The sequence below is a fragment of the Heterodontus francisci genome, chromosome 1 (assembly GCF_036365525.1).
Source record: "Heterodontus francisci isolate sHetFra1 chromosome 1, sHetFra1.hap1, whole genome shotgun sequence".
Taxonomy (NCBI): domain Eukaryota; kingdom Metazoa; phylum Chordata; class Chondrichthyes; order Heterodontiformes; family Heterodontidae; genus Heterodontus; species Heterodontus francisci.
This window is the reverse complement of record NC_090371.1, coordinates 138,334,546-138,357,891: the sequence shown is the minus strand read 5'-3', so window position 1 is coordinate 138,357,891 and position 23,346 is coordinate 138,334,546. Positions and strand designations below refer to the sequence as shown.

Below are 23,346 nucleotides of genomic sequence, written 5' to 3'. Positions count from 1 at the left end.
GGCAGTCGTGCAGAGGTGGACAATGAAGGAGTTTCAGCGTTGAATACTGCAGAAAAGTCAAAAAGAGAAAGTGCCCATGATCACAGTCACAGAGGATATCACTGGCGACTAACTAGTGGTTTCACGTTGTGGTAGGACAGAAATCAGATAAAAAGCGTTTCAAGCTGGGACTAGTGGGAGTGGTGGCTATAAAGAGTCATATTTATGAGCGTGTCTACCCTGAGGCACAGTGTGGCTTTCGAGCAGAGAGATCCACCAATGACACACTGTTCTCCCTTCGACAGCTACTGGAGAAATGCTGTGAACAACAGATGCCCCTCTATGTTGCTTTCATTGATCTCACCAAAGCCTTTGACCTTGTCAGCAGACGTGGTCTCTTCAGACTACTAGCAAAGATCGGATGCCCACCAAAGCTACTAAGTATCATCACCTCATCCCATGACAATGTGAAAGGCACAATTCAGCATAGCGGCACCTCATCAGACCCCTTTCCTATCCTGAGTGGCATGAAACAGGACTGTTCTCGCACCTACACTGTTTCGGATCTTCTTCGCCCTGCTGCTCTCACATGCATTCAAGTCTTAAGAAGGAATTTTCCTCCACACAAGATCAGGTGGCAGGTTGTTCAACCTTGCCCATCTAAGAGCGAAGACCAAAGTATGGAAAGTCCTCATGAGGGAACTCCTCTTTGCTGACGATGCTGCATTAACATCTCACACTGAAGAGTGTCTGCAGAGACTCCGACAGGTTTGCGGCTGCCTGCACCGAATTTGGCCGAACCTCCAGCCTCAAGAAAACGAACATCACGGGACAGGACGTCACAAATGCCCCATCCATAAATATCAGCGACCACGCTCTGGAAGTGGTTCAAGAGTTCACCTACCTAGGCTCAACTATCACCAGTAACCTGTCTCTCAATGCAGAAATCAACAAGCGCATGGGAAAGGCTTCCACTGCTATGTCCAGACTGGCCAAGAGAGTGTGGGAAAATGGCGCACTGACACGAAACGCAAAAGTCCGAGTGTATCAAGCCTGTGTCCTTAGTACCTTGCTCTACGGCAGCGAGGCCTGGACAACGTATGTCAGCCAAGAGCGACGTCTCAATTAATTCCATCTTCGCTGCCTCCGGAGAATACTTGGCATCAGGTGGCAGGACCGTGTCTCCAACACAGAAGTCCTCGAGGCGGCCAACATCCTCAGCATATACACCCTACTGAGCCAGCGGCGCCTGAGATGGCTTGGCCATGTGAGCCGCATGGAAGATGGCAGGATCCCCAAGGACACATTGTACAGCGAGCTCGTCACTGGTATCAGGCCCACTGGCCGTCCTTGTCTCCGCTTTAAAGACGTCTGCAAACGCGACATGAAGTCCTGTGACATTGATCACAAGTCGTGGGAGTCAGTTGCCAGTGATCGCCAGAGCTGGCGGGCAACCATAAAGGCGGGGCTAAAGCATGGCGAGTCGAAGAGACTTAGCAGTTGGCAGGAAAAAAAGTCAGAAGCGCAAGGAGAGAGCCAACTGCGTAATAGCCCTGTCAACCAATTTTATCTGCAGCACCTGTGTAAGAGTCTGCCACTCTAGAATTGGCCTTTATAGCCACTCCAGACGCTGCTTCACAAACCACTGACCACCTCCAGGCGCTTACCCATTGTCTCTCGAGACAAGGAGGCCAAAGAGATTTATGAATATCTGTAGCGAATAAACTGCTAGCTACCAGGATACAGAATAAAATTACTACTCAGTTACAGAGACAGTGGTAAATTAATAGGCAGCACCAATTTGTAAAAGGCAAATGTTTTAAATAAATAAGCAGAGTAGAATGATAAAAAAAGTGAATGTTCTGTTTACAGATCTTCAAAGGCAGTTATTATGTTGCTGCATAGCAGGCTTGTTGATAAATTTAATGCACATCATATCAAAGGGAAATTGGTTGAAGGACAGGAAACAGGTTGATGTTAGATTGTCAGACTGAAGGGATATAAACGGTGGTGCATGCCAGGGTCAATGTTAGGATCATTGTGCAGTTGACGCAACATTTTTGGAGGAGCCTGAAGGCGATAAAGCATGCACTAAATGGTTAAAAATAATCTTTAAAAAAGTAGAACAGAAAACATACAAATTCAGGTACACATATCATTGCTAGTGGTGAGGGAAGAATGATAAAGTTGTTTTATTAAAAAAGCATTGTACTATAAGCCCCTATTTATAAAAACAAAGGGAAAGTAGTAATGTTAAACCAATCAAAATCATTGGTTACACTTCAATTAGATTATTGCATCTGGTTTGGAATGCTCTATTTCAGGAAGGACATCAAAGCTTTATGGAGTGTGCAGAAGAAATTTATAAAGACAATATCAGGAAGACAGGCTTTATTTGTAAGTGAATAGTAAAGAGGGGCTCTCTTCACTAGAAGAGGAGGTTAAGATGAGACCTAATGGAGTTACTCAAAATTATGAGGGGTTTTGGCGAGAGTTAGGGAACTCTATTTCCATTGGTGAGTTGGTAATTAAATGGGATAAATTTAAAATTAGTATCAAAAGAATGAAGGGAGGTTAGAAGATTTTTTTTTGATAAACCCAGAGGGTTAATATATTGAATGCCTGACCGAAAAAAAGGGGTGGAAGTAGAATCCATTTTAGCTTTTAAAGGGAAGTGGATAAATATTTGAAAAATAATAAAAGGCCTGTGGAGAATGGTCAGAAGAATAGGATTAAGTGCTTATAGCCCTTTCAAAAGGTTGGCACAGATACAATGGGCCACATTGCCTCCTTTTATGCTATACTATTCCATGATTCGAAGTATAAAATTCATTATCACGAATTAATACAATTGACAATACCACAGATTTGTGCAACTTATCCAAGGTCTTCTCATAAAAAACAGAAAGCAAAGTCTACAGGCAAACAGAACCACTGATTTCTCTTATTTAAATACACGAACTGCATACTTAGTGACTATTTAAAATATAGCAGCAAATTAAACATTACAATCATTTTGTAATAGCTTAGAAAATTAGTTAAACTGATGCAACATTATGCCATTGCACTCCTCTGCATGCATAATACATTGTGCAAGACACACTACAAAATCCATTACACCGAGCAATGGGCATTACTCTGTCGTGCTTCCCATCCAATTAGTTACTTTCAGGTACAGAACTATGTTGGCATATTGAGTAGCAATTTGGACACAGCAAGATCACACAAACTGTAGTCAGAAAATGGTAGACTGAAATTTCCTTACACGTAATAGGTCCAACAAAGCCAAATAAGTAACACATTCAGTATTATTTGCATCAAGGATAGCTTTAACAGCAGCAAGTCAGGAACTGAGTGGCGCTGGATAAAGATTTATTTACGTCAGACCTGAACTGATTTAGTCCGATGCACGTGAAGCACTATCATTCTTACTTTGTTTAGTTTAGTTTAGAGATACAGCACTGAAACAGGCCCTTCGGCCCACCGAGTCTGTGCCGACCATCAACCACCCATTTATACTAATCCTACACTAATTCCATATTCCTACCACATCCCCACCTGTCCCTACCTATACTAGGGGCAATTTATAATGGGCAATTAACCTATCAACCTGCAAGTCTTTGGCATGTGGGAGGAAACCGGAGCACCCGGAGGAAACCCACGCAGACACAGGGAGAACTTGCAAACTCCACACAGGCAGTACCCAGAATTGAACCCGGGTCGCTGGAGCTGTGAGGCTGCGGTGCTAACCACTGCGCCGTTTGTTTAAGGTTAAATTTAAACCAGTCAAAACGTAACTTGAAAGAACTAGCACTTGTGTAGGACATCCCAAAAGATTCATTATCCAATGAATTACCATCAGAGTATAGTCACAGCTATCATGTAGGAAAAAACATCTAATATGCATGCAACAAGATCCCATATACGAGATGAAATGTGATTAGCTAATTTGTTTTTTGTGGTGTTAGGAGAGAAATGCTGCCCAGGAGATTGGTAGAACTCTGTTTTTTGAAAAGCTGCATGGGATTTTATTCAACATGTACTTGAATAAGCAGAAAAATGAGTTTAAAATCTCTCCCAAAGGACAGCAACTCTAATGATGTAGCATTCCCTCAGAACTGCACTAAGTGTCAGACTAGATTATAAACTCCTGTCCTGAAGTGGTGCTTTAGCCCACATTCCTCTGACTCGAAGTTACGAGTACTATCCCATGGAACCAAACAGACAAAGGCAACTATAAATATATTGATTTATTAGTTATTTGGCAAGTAGCCTGCAACTATGGAAACTTCAAACCACAATTCCAGAACTTGCGAAACAAAGTTAATTTTACACAATTCAATTGAGGCACATTTCGGGATCAGTAACAGACATAGAAAGTAACAAGAAAGAATGAGAGAGAAAATGCCTCCTACTCAACACACACCTCACACCAGCACTGACCTGAGTGGGGAGTAGGTTCCACGTCTGCAGAGAGCGGATTCGTTTATCAACAAGGTCCCCATCACAGATACTTTCTGCCGTCTTACTCAACAGCATGAGGTGCTTCCTCAGATTTGCTCTAAAACATAAGCACAGAACAACACAACTAACAGCAGAAAGTGAAGTTGGATTCAGTGACGACATTTGTCATGTAACAGGCAACAAGTAGATAAGATGCTGTGGAAAGACAGCTAGGAACATACAGATCAACTGTTTTGAATAAGCTATGAAAGCAATGAAACTCAGTAGCTGTCTAAACTACAGGATGTAAATGTTCAGATACAAAAATACTGCTATTCAAAATTGACATTCAGCATTATGGTTTTACAGTTCATTCAATTAAAATGCATAACTATTAAAAGGAAACAGTGCATTTAACAAACATGATGAATTCCAGTTAATCAACCCTCTGCCTGGTGCTCCAAGGTACATGTTGTGGTGCTGTGGGAAAACTCAAGTTTGTGTTTTTTTACACTTCAGTTATTAGCATTCCAGTTCCTTCTGGCACTGCATCCTAAGCAGGGTAACATCGCTATGGAAGGACTGTACATTATGTAAATATATTCATGATATAAACTCTACAGAATTTTGTCTAAGTGAGATATCGTCATGAGAAGTCACAGTGATTCAAGGACCTGCTAAAAATCACACATGCACACACCTTAAAAAGTTCTATAGTTAATAAATTGTGCCATGCACACTCTTGGGCAGAGGTTCCTCTGAAACTATCTCCGTCGTGACACTACCCCTTAACATCATTCCGCTGGTCAGCTGTTGAATCACCTGGATTTTACTTTCACCAGCAATGTAAAGATCTTATTATCAACGTCAAGTCAACAGGTAATCAATTGTATTATTGAACCCAGAATAACTTGGTACTTCTGGATTTTATTTATTTATTAATTCATTGTTTAATTTTGTACACATTATTAATAATGGTATCACCAGTTCAGAAAAAACACACATCCCAACCTTATTTCAACATTTTTGTACAAAAACATTTATTCATAGATGGAAATATATCCCAAAATACGAAAGGACAAGGGGAGCAGGTCGATACTTTGCTACTTACCCAGCAGCCGCTGGCTTCACATGCAAGTAATTTTCTTGCACAAAAAGTGGTGCTATTGAGTAATCATGAAAGAAGAGGTCTGATTTGTCTATCAGACTCATGTGGGCAGTTTCCTCACCAGCAGCAAACACTTTTCGCACAACATCAAAAGGACCCTGAAATCAGGAAGTTGACTTTTTGTAAGCACTTTTTATATAGATTTTTTTTTAAATATATGAGGTGCATTTATCTAATGGGATATCCAAAAGGGTTTCTCTTTATATTCATCAAGATTCATGCCTTTCTCAAAATAATAGGATCATGTTTAGTTTTTTTAGTTTAGAGATACAGCACTGAAACAAGCCCTTCGGTCCACCGAGTCTGTGCCGACCATCAACCACCCATTTATACTAATCCTACACTAATTCCATATTCCTACCACATCCCCACCTGTCCCTATATTTCCCTACCACCTACCTATACTAGGGGCAATTTATAATGGCCAATTAACCTATCAACCAGCAAGTCTTTGGCATGTGGGAGGAAACCGGAGCACCCGGAGGAAACCCTCGCAGACACAGGGAGAACTTGCAAACTCCACACAGGCAGTACCCAGAATTGAACCCGGGTCGCTGGAGCTGTGAGGCTGCTGTGCTAACCACTGCGCCACTGTGCCGCCCATAAATACCATCACAAATACCATTCCGATATGATACACTAAGCAAGAAGAGTACAATACGATTTTCCAAAAGATCTATTTTCTATTTATATCTCTCTTCCACTTTGCAATTTTTCCTGAGACTACTCGATTCCAATGCTGAATGCCCTAAAGGGAACGCGCTCCACTCCCCAGCGCTAACATCACTACTCAAGCAGAAAATTCACCAAAAAAATAAGATTTACCAAATTACACTGAGCAAGAACAAATATCAAATCAGTGCTAGGATACAAATTCTTGAGTTCTTAAAGGGAAGCCCAAAACTCCACAAATAATACTCTACATAATAATTCCATTCCTATATGTGTAACAATAAAGAATAAATGGCCTCACCAGTTTAATATCTTTCTTGGTCTTGCTGCCATTTTCTTTGGCCTGATCGTAAGTCAGAGTTTTACTTTCTGCACACCACATACTGAGATTATGCAGAACCTAGAAAATGTGGGAAAGACAGATACACAAGGTACAAGGTCAACGTAGAGTGCCTTAACACGTAGGACTCATGCTGGGTTGGTGGACAGAGGACAAAGTATAAGGAGACTGCAGAACACTTTAAACAGAAACTGCATACCATTAACTTTGGAATTATTTCCTCTCACCCACACCCCAAACCCATCCACACACTATTTTTTTTAAGTTAGGGTCATGGACACACCACAGCTGAGGGGGTGCACATGGCCCTTTACTCCAAGACTCCCAATTACCTTCCACAATGAGCTGTATGAGGGATTGACTAATTGGCAGCATTCCCAGCTGGCAAGGATCAGATCTTCAGAAACAGTGAAGACAGCAACCCAATAAGCGAGGGGCAGGAAGACAATATGCGGTATGATTTTTTTTTTTAAATGTAACATACTGAGACGAGAGCGTGATGGAACGTTTTCTAATATCCAACAGTAAGGTCACTGTAGAGCCTTAACATTTAAGCTTTTAGTCTGGTGACATTATTGCCAATGTTATTTAAATTTCAATTGAAGGGTCTATGTACCCAGTTGCTGTGAAATGAATAGATGTGGGTTGCCCAATTTACTCGTGAGCGACTTCTGAAAGTCCCTCTCCCAAGTAAAGACAGACTCCTTACTCAAACGTCTGCTGTAAAATAATAATGGGAAACTAGGGAAGTAAATTAATTGAAGTTCATCCCTGATACTGAATATACTAGTAAAACAAGGAGTCTGCACTATTAGAGGAGCAAAGAGGTTTGATGTCCAGGTACACAAATCACTAAAAGCTGGCACACAGGTACAAAAAGTAATCAGAAAGGTTAATGGTATATTCAAAGGGGGGGCAATAAAAAGGGAAAGAAGTTATGATTCAGTTGTACACAGCCTTGATCAGACCCGCATCTGGAATACTGCATCAGTTTTGAGCGCCGCACCTCAGGAAGGTCATATTGGCCTTGGAGAGGTATAGCACAGATTCAAGAGATGCTGGGGCTTGGAGAGTTAAATTATGAGGGCAGTTTGCATAAAGTTGGTTTGTATTCCCTTAAGCATAGGAAATTGAGTGGTGATCTGATCGAGGTATCGAAAAAGTTATAATGATTTGATAGGGTAGAACTGGAGAAACTATTTCCTCTGAGGGAATCTTGAACATGGGGACATAATCTTAAAATTAAAGTTAGGCCATTACAGAAGGAAATCAGGAAGCACTTTTTCCACAAAGGATAATGGAAATCTGGAACTCTCTCCCCCAAAGGCTGTGGATGCTTTCAAGACAGAGATCAATAGATTATTATTAGGTAAGGGTATCAAGAGATACAGAGCAAAGGTGGGTAAATGGGTTGAGGTACAGATCAGCCATGATCAGCAACGGGCTGGAAGGCGGGTGTGGGGAGGGGGGCCCTTGGCCCTCTATCAAACCCCCAGATGAATTCACCAATCATCAGGTTGTTGTCCCTTTAAGGGACAAAATCCTGCCTCCAAGAACTGCTGGCTAATCAGAGGGCTGGCAGCTCAGCAGTACCACTGGAAGTGGTGGCCACTGCCAGTACCACAAGAGGCCCGGAGCAGCAAAGATGAAGGAGACGCCGGTAAGTGGGGTCAGGTCACCAGGGCCAGTCAGGCAGGCCCCGGCGACGTGGGGGGTGGGGGGGGGGGGGGGGGGGAAAAGAGTAAAGGGGACATTTGGTGAGGGCAACCCTCCGTGGGTCATGGATTGCTCCGTGAGGAGAGAAACCTCTCTCCTCCCCACACCCACCCACCGAGCCCGCTAGGCCACTGCTAGATCGCATGTGGCGGTCTCTCCGTGTGGTGGCGGGCCCCTCTGACATTGGCTAAGTGCCAGCAGAGATGGGAAGCAGCCCTTAAGTGGCCCTTCATGGGCCACTTAAGTGGTTTAATTGGCCTCCCAGCAGGCTTCCCATCCGCCAGTGCCCACTGTAGACAAAAGGCATGGGAATAGGACGTCAGGCACGCTGCCTCTCTGCCCGTCTCCTAGGGCCAGATAAAATCCAACTCATTAAGTCTGATACAAGGCTGGTAAACGGTTTTTAAATTATTGAGGTAACAAGGAGATACCTGAAAACAGGCACTTCTGAAAAATTTCACTTTAGGGTCTTGAATTACACACAAATACAAACATTTCATCATTGACTCTAGTTTTCTGCCAAGATCTGAGTTTACTTCACTACTGTAGTCACTAACCTGTCTGATATCCTGATTGGCTGCAAGGATAATTTCATTCATAGCTGGAGGGGGAATCTTCAAGCCTTCTTTGAAAGCAACAGTCATCATTGCACCCTGAAAATGAGAGAGAATGGGGCTCACAGAAGTATTTGGAGGATCAAATAAATAAGTGTTTCTACAGAAATGGCACAGACTGTGAGTATTGCATACAGTTCTGGTCAACACATTACAGGAAGGACATAATCGTTCTGGACAGAATACAGAGGAGATTTACAAGAATGGTGCCAGGGCTTGAAAATTGCAACAATGAGGAAAGATTTGATAGACTAGGGTTGTCTTCCTTAGAACAGAAGAGGCTGAGGAGTGAGGGTGATTTAATTGAGGTGTACAAAATTATGAGGGGCCTAGATAAGAGTTGACATGAAGGACCTGTTTCCCCTAGCGGAGAGGTCAATTACCAGGGGGCACAGATGTAAGGTGATTGGTAGAAGGATTAGAGGGGACATAAGGATAAACTTTTTCACCCAGAGGGTAGTGGATGTCTGGAATTCACTGCCCAGATCGGTGGTGGAGGCAGAAACCCTCAATTCTTATAAAAGTTACCTGAACCTGCACCTGAAGTGCTGTAACCTGCAAAGCTACGGACCAGGTGCTGGAAGGTGGGATTAGATTGGGTGGCTATTTTTTTCAGCCGGCACAGACATGATGGGCTGAATGGCCTCTTTCCGTGATGTAACTTTTCTATGATTCGATGAGTTTTATTTTCAGTATTGTTTATTGGTGTGTTTGCGGACATTGATAGTTATAAGTTGCTATAGAGTGACTGTTCTGTAACATATAATGCTGCCTTTGTCCCTATGTGGGAGACATTCAAATTTACTATACTGTACAAAATGGCCTCAATTGTCACCACTTCCACTTCTCCAAAGTGCTTAAATAAAAATCAGCCATTTAACTGGACAAGTACTAAAAGCAGGCAAACCCATGCAGTACACTGAACACAATGGTAACTAGTTCTCAGCACACCATTCACCCACCATTTGTACTCGTGCATGTACGAGAGAGGTTACACCCAGCTCTTCTGCAAGCATGGCAAGTGGGGGCAACACTCTGAAGAATGGGGGCGAATGTTACATTGGAAGCACAATTTATACATCAAAAGCATCAACCCTTCGGTGGCTAAATAGTCTAACAGTTGTAGTTGCTACATTTATGGCATTATGACCAGTACACTGAAATTTAAATAAACAGGAAACAATGCAGTATTAGAATGAGAGTCTTGTTTGACAACAGATAGAGAACTATTCAAGCCCCACCTTGATTTGTTCTACTCGAGGCCGCTGGAAGCGGAGGTCAAAGCAGTAATTGGCCAATGAGCGGATCTTGGGATGGTTCCGGTCATTACACATACAGATTATAGGAACCTTGGTCTGCTTAATGAGAGAAATCAGTTCCTGAAACAGAAGCACAAACATACATCCAACGTCTCAACCAAGTTCCTTTTAAAGGTGGCTACAGCAGGCACTCTGAATCTGCCCTCTGACATGACAAAACCAAGAGGAGAGAAGGAAATCATAACTAGAGAATTGCTGAAAATAGAGACATGTTTTCGAAGCTTTTCGTCTTGCACTCATCAGGGCAATCCGCAAGAAAAAACAATGCAAGGGAAAACAGTAACTTATACTCGCGCAGTTGAGTTCAGATTTAACAAAACCTTGTTTGCCCAAATAGATGGTGATGCCATGGGATCCCCTCTAGGCTCTCGCAAACATCTTCGTTGGGTTCCATGAGAAACATGTCTTTGAGGGAATGACCCCTAACCTCCTACCTCTTGCATATTTCCGATATGTCAATGATACGTTTGCTATATTTGAATCCACAGCTGCATGCAATAATTTCCTTACATGTCTTAATGGACTCCATCCTGTGCTCAAATTCACCTTTGAAATGGGGCAGTCAAATAAGCTCTCTTTCCTTGACGTACTAGTTGAGAAATCTGCTAAGGGGCTCTATACCACTGTCTACCGCAAACCTACCTTCACTGGTCAATACACGCATTCTTACAGTTCCACACGCTATAAGATTGGCCTCATCAGCAACCTCGCAAATAGGGCCCGAGCCATTCGCTCACCATGCCAGCTTGATGCAGAAATAGGGCGAATCAAAGACATCCTGCGTGACAATGGCTACCTGATCAGATCATTTCTCGCTGTACATCGCGCAAACTTATGAACTGGCCTAAGGCCGTCATTTCCAGCCCTGAAAAGTGCCCAGTCTACCTCAAATTACCCTGGAAGGGTAATGTATCCCAAAAATTTAAGCAGCATGTAAAGCTAGCTGCTTCATGCTGCTACACGTGTGGTGTTCGCCACTAACAGGATGTTGCCATCAAGCCAAAAAGACGTCCTGCCAATCACACAAATGAGTAATGTGATATATGAATTTCAATGCCAGTGTGATGCTAAGTATGTAGGCCATACATCCCAAAGACTGGCGGATCGTATCAAACAACATGTCCCTTCTGCTGTTCACAACGGGCAAGGTACAGGCCGTACCAACCAGCCCATGCTTGCGAAACTCAAAACAGTGTCCAACATTAGACGCGATTCCGCAATTGGACAACATTTGCTAAATAATCCGCAGTGTGCTAAGAATTACACTGACAACCAATTTAAGATTGTCAGTAGGGCTCGCAGTGTGGCAAAGAACATGTACACACATTGCGCCTGTTTCAGCTGAACAAAATAAGTAACAGCCATTCGTTGGTTCATTCCTCAGGGCAATGCCTTGACCAATCAGAGTCAAGCTGCCTGGTTTAAATTTCAAACAAAACTTGGCAGTTAACTGACAGTCACCATAAACTGGCAACGCCTCTACCAGAGTTCACTTGCCCACCAATCAGCACTCTCTTCTCAAGGCATGAAGCTGTTGTTTTCCCTTACATTTGGCATTCTTTCAGATTGCCCAGATGAGTGCAAGACGAAAAGCTTTGACTAGTTTCAGAAATTTTCAAGTTCTGTACTACCAAACAACTATTTGAAATCATAACTGTTAATCCAGGTTCTACACAGTCAGATAACATTACACTCTAATTGCAGGATTTTGTTTTTGTTTTGTTTGCTCCCATGTGGATCTGTACTTCTCAGATTAGCAAGTGATGTCAAACCCTGGCATCTTATTTCACCGAAGAGGTTTTCTGGAAAATTTTTCTATGTATCCCAAATTTCTAGTTTTCAACTCCGTGGTAGGATACCAAGGATTCCATTGGGTAAGTCACCCTGGGGTACCTCACCCAAGGGACAATTCTTGACCCAGAAAGTCGATGTCCACATCGCCACTGATCCCAAAGCAGTCCTCACTTCAGGTCCAGACTTGCAACTGCATCTATGACAGGTTTTTCCAGATTTTTTTCCCCCCTAATTAGCTTGAACTTTTACCTGGCGTTTCGCCTCTCCCAGGAGACCACATGGCTTTTGGGTGGCGAGTCTATTGTTGTGTGGAACAGGCTGGATAGACCAGTGGGTCATTTACTACTCGTCAGTGTCAGAACTGTAAGAGGGATCACTAGATACAGATCAGGAGCAGGTATTCTGGCTAATTATCCCCATCTTAACCCAGGGGTTCTGAAGCCAATGGCTGCACCTTAATTACTGCTTCAGCTGAAATCAGTAACCAAAGCACAGAATTTGGATTCCTTCCTTCCTTCACCCACCCTCCCCCCCCCACCCCAACCAAGTGGCCATGCCGGATTATCTTAAAACCCAGTTCGTTCGCTAATGGGAAGGGAACCACTATCAACACCCAGTCTGGCCTACATGTGACTCCAGTCACATACTTCTTGATTGACTCTTAATGTCTCTGTTGCAACTAGAGATGGGTAATAAATACTGGATTACCAGCGTCACCATATCCCAACAATAAGCAAAGAAAATCTCATAGAAAGTAAGTGCACATTAGCAGGGGTAAAAAAAAAAACAAAGCAATCTACACTTCAATTTCACTGCACAGAAGTGTCCTGCTCAATCAACACTACAGGAAATCAGTAACATCTCACTGGGTCACACAAGTTCACACTAAATACTGACAGTGTATTGTTGGAAACACCAACCTGCAAATACAATGATAAACAGCAGTCTCATTTCGCAGCCATCTCAATGCTCAAACATAAACAAGATGTGGCATTTCATTGGGAGCTCCCTGGTTAAATGTTATTTAAACAAGCTTCTATGTCAAACAAAGCAATCAAACTGTTACCTGTATCCCTCCCCTGTCCTCATTACCAGCCATCCCATCCACCTCATCCATGATGAGTACGTGTTTGGTGCTTACTGATGACGCTCCTGAAAAGAAAAACATAATTCAAAATTTTTTTAAAATACTCTCATCAACCATTTGTCAAACTGTACCAGCAGTGTATTGGTAAAACTGATCTGAACCCAGGACATGCAACAGCACCTACCAGAGTAGAATCCTTTGATGCTCGTGTTGTTCAATGACTCTGCTATCACTTCCTTCAGTGTGTTTTTGCTGCGAGTATCACTGGCATTGAGTTCAACATAGCTGTACCCCAGATCCTGCCAGAAAAAAAAAGATACAACTTGTATAAACATTTGTTTAAAAAAAAGGTTATATAAAGAAAATCACAATGAAGGGCCAAGGCTCTTGTTGAAGAACATCACCAAAGTTTGACAGTAGAGAGATGGCAAGGCAACTAAAGGTTAGGTGACATCAAGCTTGGGATTGAGACACCTATATATTGTACTGTTTTTATATAAATTCAAAAACAAAGTGACTCTTGACAACGAGGCAGCCGCTGACGTGCATCGTCAGCCAACGCAGCCATTGAAAAATGGAGAATGTAAGTTCCCTTACACAGATACAAAACTACCAACTGTCACATTTGATGAGTGCAAGAAATTACATTAATTTCCATTAGTATTATAGCTACTCAGTTCATTATCTTTTTCTGAGATAAGCATGCAAAAATGTTTTGTAAAGTTTGCATTTCAGTTTTGATGGAGGTCTTCAATGTACAAGCCAATTGATTACTGTGCCAATCAGTACCAAAATCAGCTTCATCTCAGATTTCAGAACTAGTGTTTCAAGTTCTCCTTAAAGCACAGAAGACTAACAGGAGATTTGATAAAGATGTTTAAGATCATGAAAGATTTAGATAAAGTAAATAAAGAGAAACTATTCCCAGTGGTTAAAGGGTCAATAACCTGAGGGCACAGGTTTCAGGAAATTGGTAAAACATCAGAGATGACATGAGGAAAAGATTCTTTTAAGCAACAATTTCAACTGCACTGCCTGATAGGGTGGGGAATACAGATTCAATAGTAGCCTTCAAAAAGGAATTGGAGAAAAAAATCACAGAATCGTTACAGCGCAGGAGGCCACCATTCGGCCCCTCATATCTGCACTAGCTCTCTGAAAAAATAATTCCTTCAGTTCCATTTCACTGCCTTCTCCCCATAACCCTGCATATTCTTCCTTTTCATATAACTGTCTAATTCCCTTTTGAATGCTTCAATTGAACCTGCCTCCACCATGTTCTCAGGCAGTACATTCCAGACCTTAACCACTCGCTGCGTGAAAAGGTTTTTCTTCATGTCACTTTTGCTTCTCTTACCAAATACTTCGAAGGGTCTGGACAGAGTAGATAGAAAGAAACTGTTCCCACTTGTGAAAAGATCGAGAACGAGAGGGCACTGAATTAAAGTATTTGGTAAGAGAAGCAAACGTGACATCAGGAAAAACTGTGCAGGGTTATAGGGAGAAGGCAGAGGAATGGAACTGAGGGAATTGCTCTTTCAGAGAGCCGATGGGCCGAATGGCCTCCTTTGGCACTGTAAGGATTCTGTGAACACTAGTTAGGCCATAGCTGGAGTACTGTGTATAGCTGTGGTCACTGCATTGCAGGAAGGATGTGATTGCTCTAAAGAGGATACTTGCGAGGATGTTGCCGGGAATGGAGAATTTTAGCTATGAGGAAAGGTTGGGTAGGCTAGGATAAAAAGAGAAAATGCTGGAAATACTCAGGAGGCTATGCAGCATGTGTGAAGAGAGAAGCAGATTTAATGCTTCAGGTCAATGACTTTTCATCAGAACTCAGGAGGCTGAGAGGAGATTTAATTGATGTGCACAAAGTTTTGAGGAGCCTAGGTAGAGTGGACAGGAAGGATCTACTTCCCTTAGCAAGCAGGTCAATAACCAGGGGGCACAGATTTAAAGTAATTGGCAGAAGTATTAGAGGGTGGCAGGGGCTTGGTTTGGAACTCAATGCCTGAAAGGGTGGAAGAGGCAATGAGGGTTTCTGCATTTAAGAAATACTTGGATGTGCACTTGTAACCTTCAAGACAATGGACTGAGAGCTGAAAAGTGGGATTAGGCTGGATCACTCTTTTTCAGAAATTTGCTGCGTTTCTAATCTCAAGTCCTGCATCATTTCCAAAATACAAGATTACAGGATATAATATTTAATCATCGTTGCTTCTATTGAGAGTTGCTCAGAACATTGTACAAATTGACAGTAAATATACATCAATACATGCACATTTTCACTTTTGTGCCAGTCCATTCAGTGCTGTGAATTTTTGGATTTCTGTGCATTACAAGAGGGAAATAAATACAAAAGCTGGAGGCAGCAGTTGCTAAACAGAGCGGGGGAGGAGAGGACCCAATTGGAGGCAGCAGCTGTGGTGGTTGATAAAGAGAATATCTTCCAACGCGTTCTGCGAGAAAAGAAGAAAAGAAAGGAGTAACATCAGACGACAGCAGGAGACTGGTTGGTGAGTTTTAAGTTTTTCCTTCTTGCTGAAGGACGGACGTGGTTTAAACTAAGGAGGCGGGAGGGGGAGGGCAGAGAGGGAGGCGGGGGCCGGGGCGAGGGGCCGAGCGAGAGGCAGTGAGAGTGAGAGAGTGAGAGTGTGAGAGAGCGTGAGAGCAGTGATAATGGGGGACTTTACCCAAATTTCGATTGGGATAATGTTGGAGTAAAGGGTAAGGTGGGGGAAGAATTTTTGAAATGTGTTCATGACAACATATCTGACCAGTATGTTCTCAGTCCAACTATAAAGGAGGCATTTCTGGATCTGGTGCTGGGAAATGAGGTGGACCAAGTGTCAGTGGGCAAGCCCTTGGGTGTGATCATCGTGGCTTAAGGTTTAGATTAGCAAGGGAGAAGAACAAGGAACAAACTAAAGTAGAACTTCTAAATTGGAAGAGGGCTAACTTCAATAAGATGAGAACGGATCTAGCCAGTGTAAAATGGAACAGACGACTGACAGGAAAAACTAACGGAACAAGAGTTGATCTTTAAGGAGCGGATGTTTCAAGTATGTGCTAGGTATATTCCAACAAGGATGAAAGGCAAGGTAACCAAAGCCAGGGCTCTGTGGATGATGAGGGAGATAGAGAATATGATAAAACAAAAACAAAAAACAGGGTGTACGATGCATGTTAGGTGAATTCTTCAAGTGAGAACCAGGTCAAATGCAATAATTTGAGAGGGGAGGTGATGAGGAAAATAAGACTGGCAAAGAGAGAATATGAGAATAGAATGGCAGTTAACACAAAAGGGAATCCAAAAATCTTTTACTGGCATGGAAATAGTAAGTAGGTACTAAGAGGGACAATGGGTCCTATTAGGGACAAAGGAGTGATGTATGCTTAGAGGCGCAGGACAAGGCTAAAATACTTCCTTAGTAAACACTAATGCAAAGTACTCAAGAAGAGGAAGCTGACATAATATTAGAAGCAGAGATGTTACAAGTAATGAGTGGGATAAAAATTGATAGGAAGGATGTACTCGAAAGGCTGGCTATGCTTAGAGTGGATAAGTCACCTGGTACGGATGGCTTGCATCCCAGGTTGCAAAAGGAAGTGGGGGTGGAGATAGCGGAAGGGCTTGCTATAATCTTCCACTCTTCCCTTGATATGGGAGAAGGTGCCAGAGGTTTGGAGAGTGGTAAATGTGACATCCTTTTTCAAGGAAGTGTACAAGGACATTCCCAGTAACTACAAGCTGATCTGGGAGAAAAAAAAAATCAATAGGCACTTGGAGAGATTTGAGTTAATTAAGGATAGCCAGCACAGATTTGTAAAAGGCAGATCATGCTTGACTAAGCGAACTGAATTTTTGATGAAGTAAAGAGGTCGATGAAGGGATGCTGTCTATATGGATTTTAGGAATAAAGTGATTCTTGACAACTCAGCCAGCCGATGAAATCATCAGACTGCGCCAAGCTACCACATGTGGAAACGGGCTCCTGTTCTCTGCGAATGCGCGGCGTTCCACATTGCCAGGACTGGTTGGCGCATGCGCAGATGACATCATCGCGTAATGCTGGGAAGACAGCGGGTAATGGGGGGGTAAAGAGCGTGGGGGGAGCGGCGGAGAGAGCAGGGGGAGGGGAAGCAGGGGAGAGCGCGATGTGGGGGTGGGGAGGAGTTCTCTTCCTCCCCCCGACCGCTCTCTCGCACCCCTCGCCCGCTCTCTCCACTCCATCCCACCCCCGCCCCCCCGCCTGCTCTCTCTCTCTCTCCGCCCACTCGCTCCCCCCGCCCGCTCTGCCTCTCCACCCACTCACTCCCCGCTTCCCCCACCCGCTCTCTGCGGCCATTGTGTGCTGCCATGGGTTTCCGTTGCCTTTGTGAGATTATTTGAGCAGCGCCATCTTTAGTCCTGGCAGCTACCTGAACGTCGCAGACTGTGACATTTTAGTGGAACAGGTTGCATATGCGCATGTGCCAGTGCAGCGCCACCTCGTGGTTGCATTTTCAGCAAACGCAGCCTTTTCGGAAAGGGTTTGATGAAGTACCACATAAAAGACTGGTTATCAAAATTGAGGCTCATGGAATAGGAGGGTCAGCTTGGATTAAAAAAAAATTAGTTTAAGGACAGAAAACAGGGAGTCGTGGTAAATGGTTGCTTTTCAGACTGGAGGATGGTAGATATATATATCATATATAAATGACTTGTATATTGGATCCCAGTAAAATTTCAAAATTTGCCAATGATACCAAACTTGGAGGTATGGAAGACAGTGAGGATATCAAACAGGACACAGGTAAGCTTGCAGGATATGCAGACAAGTGGCAGGCAGAATTTAATACAGAGAAGTGTGAGGTGATGCATTTTGGCAAAGGATAGGGAGAGGCAATATAGAGTAAATGGCACAGTTCTAAAGAGTGTACAGGGACAGAGGGACCTAGAAGCTCATGTGCATAGATTTTTGAAGATCACAGGACATATTGAGAGAGTAGTCAGCAAAGCATATGGGATCTTGGGTTTCATAAATAGATGTACTAAGTACAAAATCAGGGAAGTTATGCTGAACCTGTTTAACATTCTGGTTAGGCCACGACTAGAGGTTTGCATCCAGTTCGGGTCACCACACTTTAGGAAGGATATGAGGGTCCTTGAGAGGGTGCAGAGGAGATTTACAAGAATGGTTCCAGGAATGAGGGATTTTAGCTACATGGTTAGGTTGGAGAAGCTGGGGTTGTTCTCCTTGGAGTAAAGGAGACTGAGGGGAGATTTGATAGAGGTGTACAAGATTATGACAAGTTTAGATAAGGTAGATAAAGAAAAGCTGTTCCCATTAGCTGATAGTACAAGAATTAGTGGACCCAGGTTTTGGGCAAGAGATGCAGGTGGAGGGGGTGATGAGGAAGAACTTTCTTTAAACAAAGTGAGTGGTAATGACCTGGAATTCACTGCCTACATGGGTGGTGGAAGCAGAGATGATTTCAAAAGGAAACTGGATGGGCACTAGAGGGAAATAAACTTGCGGGGCTACAGGGATAGAGCAGGAAATGGGACTGATTGGATTGCTGTACAAGAGCCGGCATGGACTCAATGGGCTGAATGGTCTCCTCCTGTGCCGGAATGACGCTGCCAAACACTATAGTTCTCATTGTGACATATTCTTATAACTGAACATAAAGTGCGAGACAACTAATAAGCACTTAATATTGGTGCAGTATCCCATTGCTGCATTTACACTGCTGACAGAAAGCTGCAGTACCGATTCCAACAGTCAGTACATTCCTTTGCACTGCCTGGTTGGAACTGCTATGCTCTCTTTCAGGAGAGAGTTATGCGCACTCAGCTGAGTGCAGCTTTTCTCCCAGCAATTAAAATGTACACGTCTACAAAATGCGAGCAAGATCCACACTGTAAAAGTAAATGAACTGCAGATGGGTGTAAAGTCAAAGGGACTGACTGGTACTTCCTAAATCATAGCTGCAGTAATACTGGAGTAATGAAAGTCTACTTGCTGTAAGAGTATCAGGTCGCATCTCTCTGGATCTACAATACAACTTTAGTGTTATTTGAAAATGCAAAAACTGCATTATAAATGCACCACATGTTAATTCTGAAAGGGAAAGACATTTTATTCTAGCGCTGATGTGTTCTTACCTTACAGACTAGAGTGGCTGTCGTTGTTTTCCCTACACCAGGAGGACCGGACAGCAGAGCAGCTTTGAAACTTGAACCGTCATCTTTCCCACCAAATTTGGTGAATTTCGCTGTACATAGAGGCATTAAAAAATGAATTACATGCTCTGTGTTATACAGGCAAAACAGTGCACAATTTATTGCTAAGAGAAAGCATATAAGGGCTTTTTTTTTTAATGATCTGAGATTCCCTCATTAGCAATTATTTGGTGATCCCTGCAATGACTGGACCCTACAGTTGGCAAAAGAATTGCAGGGAGATGAGAATTTTCTTAAGCAGTGAGTTACAATGACCTGGAATGCACTTCCTGAAAGGAAGTGGATATATAGTATATATGGGCATGGGGAAACAGAAAGGGAGTGGGACTAATTGAATAGCTCTTTCAAAAGAGCCAGCGCAGGTATGATGGGCTGAACGCTCTCCTTCAGTGCTTTATGAACCTATCTTTGCACGCTTATTGCGAACCATTGTACTATGTTAACTAAAATTAAGCTTCTGCAAAAAATTGAACTATGCGGGGAAAAGGTTAGATTCCAACTGGCATCGGAATCTATGTGCCTAAAAACAAGGATATTTTTCATGGAGAAAGAAAATTCTGATTTGTAGGAATCAGAGCAGTATAGGGTTACAAACACAAATAAAGGTGTGCTCATATGAGAAATTGCTGAAGATAATGGAAGGACTGCTAACGAGCAAAAAGACCTCAAAGATGGTTAAAAATATAAAAACATCAGATGTCAGGTCCAGATGTCATCTTTCAAATATGATAACTATACCACAGGAACTGAACCTGACAAGTGGATAGGTGAACTGCTTTCATCTAACAAGAGCAGTAGTAAGGAAAGGCTGTGTGATAGAAAAGCTGACAGATTGATCAGGCATAAGGACACAGGTTCTCTGAGGAAAGCAAGCAGTAGGTCATGTATAACCTTCTGCAGAAATATTAAATAATTATAAATAAAAAGAACCACAGCCTCCGTATCCCTCTATTCCCGAGTCACTTCAGAACTTAATATCCAGACAACACAAAAGCAAAACACTGCAGATGCTGGAAATCTGAAATAAAAATAGAAAATACTGGAAATATTCAGCAGGTCTGGCAGCTCCTTTGGAGAGAGAAACAGTTAACGTTTCATGTGTGACCTTTTATCAGAACCGTGGAAAGGTCACAGACCTGAAACATTAGCTCTGGTTCTCTCTCCACAGATGCTGCCAGACCAGCTGAGTATTTCTGGCACTTTGTTTTCATTTCAAACACCCAGACAAGTCTGCTAATGACTTGGGTGACTAATAGAGGACAACTGTCCAGTAAGGGTTAGTTGTACCTAGATAGTAATTAAATAACACTGTGCAGGAAACATGTAGGTCACATGGGCAAAATGCCCAGTTTGATAGCAAATTTGAAGATGCTGCCGTGCCTTAAGGAGGCAACCACAGATTTTTGTCAATTTGTGGTTTGCTGCAAGAATTCCATTCACTGGTTTGCAATTGATGGTTGAAGGCAGGGGCCCAGGAAGAAGAGAAAACTGAAAGAGCCCTGGTGGTCTTGCCAAGGGGGAGATGCACCAAATGAGTTATCCTCAGTGGAGCAGTGAGTCATTCCTCCTTCTCTTACCCTCCCCCACCCCAAGAATCTGCTCCCTGGGAGAATCTGGCAAAGCAGGCAAGCGTACTTTCAGATGTGCAGAGGTTGGCACATGGACGAGCAATATATCTCCCCAAGATGAGGACGGTGAGTGTACCCTCCATTTAGCTGCTTCTAGCATAATGGTACACCTTGCCTCGAACAAAAGACTTTCACTGCACTTTGACTGTGAATGGTTTAGCCTCGATTTTTATTACACAATAGAAACCAGCCCATATTTATAGGTGGAAACCTTCAAATGATGTGACTCAATCAGAAAACTTTGATCCACTAATTTATCTTTGACCATGCAGCACACTCACTAACTCCTGCATACTTTAAGAGGCACGATGGCTACTTGTACTGTAATGTTTGTGCTCTCAAAGCCCCAGCATTTCAGTTTGGTCCAACGTGCAGGAAAAAGCAGCACAAAATGGAAGGAAGGGAGAATCAAAGAACAGGTAATGGTCCCGCCAACCTCAAATCCCAGCACCACTCGGGCAAATCACTCTCCATGCAATGGGCCTGGAATATAAAGAGGCAATTGAAGAGGTACATGCTGCAGAGTATCTCCCAGTTGAAGGCTAGTATTCAAAGCAGGTGTTTATTCTTCCTCCCCAGTTATTCACATGCTCAGGCAGTCCAGTCATTTACAAACAGAGTAGGCACTACAGTATTAGCACACACCATGTATTCTAAGTCAGGATGGTGTGTGGCTTGGAAGGGAACTTGCAGTTGGTGGTGTTCCCATGCATTTGCTGCCCTTGTCCTTCTAGGTGGTAGAGGTTGCGGGTTTGGAAGGTGCTGTTGAAGGAACCTTGGTGAGTTGCTGCAGCGCATCTTGTAGATGGTACACACTGTTGCCACTGTGCGTCGGTGGTGGAGGGAGTGAATGTTTATGAATGGGGTGCCAATCAAGCGGGCTGCTTTGTCCTGGATGGTGTCGAGCTTCTTGAGTGTTGTTGGAGCTGCACCCATCCAGGCAAGTGGAGAGTATTCCTTCACACTCCTGACTTGTGCCTTGTAGATGGTGGACAGGCTTTGGGGAGTCAGGAGGGGAGTTACTCGCTGCAGGATTTCTAGCCTCTGACCTGCTCTTGGAGCCACGGTATTTATATGGCTACTCCAGTTCAGTTTCTAGTCAATGGCAACCCCCAGGATGTTGATACTGGGGGAATTCTGCGATTGTAATGCCACTGAATGTCAAGGGGAGATGATTAGATTCTCTCCTGTTGGAGATGGTCATTGCCTGGCACTTGCGTGGCACAAATTAAAGGCCTGTCCAGGTCAGGATAAAAAACCCGACCCGAACCCGACAGTATACCGTTTTGGATACTGTTGGGGGGGATGGCCTATCAAGGGAAAACAGCAGCAGCCAGAGCAGTGGCACCACGGTTGGCACTGTTGTTCAGCAGGGACAGACAAAGCGCAGAAGAGCAATAGTTATAGCGGACTCTATAGTCAGGGGCACAGATAGGCGCTTCTGTGGACGTGAAAGAGACTCCAGGAAGGTATAAAAGCAAAATACTGCGGATGCTGGAAATCTGAAACAAAAACAAGAAATGCTGGAATGCTGACAGATGCTGCCAGACCTGCTGAGTGAATCCAGCATTTCTTGTTTTTGCTCCAGGAAGGTATGTTGCCTCCCTGGTGCCAGGGTCAAGGATGTCTCTCAACGGACAGGGGGCATTCTGAAGGGGGAGGGGGAATAGCCAGAGGTTGTGGTACACATCGGTACCAATGGCATAGGCAGGAAGAGTGACGAGGTCCTGCAGGGGCAGTTTAGGGAGTTAGGTAGAAAGTTAAAAGACAGGACCTCTAGGGTTGTAATCTCGGGATTACTCCCTGTGCCACGTGCCAGTGAGGCTAGAAATAGGAAGATAGTGCAACTAAACACGTGGCTGAACAGCTGGTGTAGAAGGGAGGGTTTCAGATATCTGGACCATTGGGCTCTCTTCAGGGACGGATGGGACCTGTACAAGAAGGACGGGTTGCATCTAAACTGGAGTGGCACAAATATCCTGGCTGCGAGGTTTGCTAGCGTCACTTGGGAGGGTTTAAACTCGTGTGGCAGGGGGGGTGGGAACCAGAGCAGTAGGACAGCAAGTGAAATAAATGAGGGGGAGCTAGTAAATAAGGCCAGTAAGACTAAGAGGAAGAGCAGGCAGGGAGATGTTGCGGAGCACAGTGGGACTGTTGGTCTGAAGTGCATTTGTTTCAATGCGAGAAGTATAACAGGTAAGGCAGATGAACTTAGAGCTTGGATTAGTACTTGGAACTATGATGTTGTTGCTATTACAGAGACTTGGTTGAGGGAAGGACAAGATTGGCAGCTAAATGTTCCAGGATTTAGAAGCTTCAGGCGGGATAGAGGGGGATGTAAAAGGGGTGGGGGAGTT

The 23,346-nt window shown here is 43.5% G+C and overlaps 1 protein-coding gene across 1 annotated transcript in view; it reads right to left on the bottom strand.

Moving 5' to 3' along the window:
- The window catches only part of rfc1 (replication factor C (activator 1) 1), a 92,113-nt gene that overhangs the window by 9,256 nt on the left and 59,511 nt on the right, over positions 1-23,346 (bottom strand). The window contains exons 14-21 of the mRNA XM_068036681.1: positions 19,284-19,393; positions 13,317-13,431; positions 13,112-13,197; positions 10,174-10,311; positions 8,876-8,971; positions 6,564-6,662; positions 5,534-5,688; positions 4,423-4,540 (exon numbers count right to left, since the gene is read on the bottom strand). Coding sequence (XP_067892782.1) covers positions 4,423-4,540; positions 5,534-5,688; positions 6,564-6,662; positions 8,876-8,971; positions 10,174-10,311; positions 13,112-13,197; positions 13,317-13,431; positions 19,284-19,393 — 917 coding nt within the window. The remainder of the gene's footprint in view (positions 1-4,422; positions 4,541-5,533; positions 5,689-6,563; positions 6,663-8,875; positions 8,972-10,173; positions 10,312-13,111; positions 13,198-13,316; positions 13,432-19,283; positions 19,394-23,346) is intronic.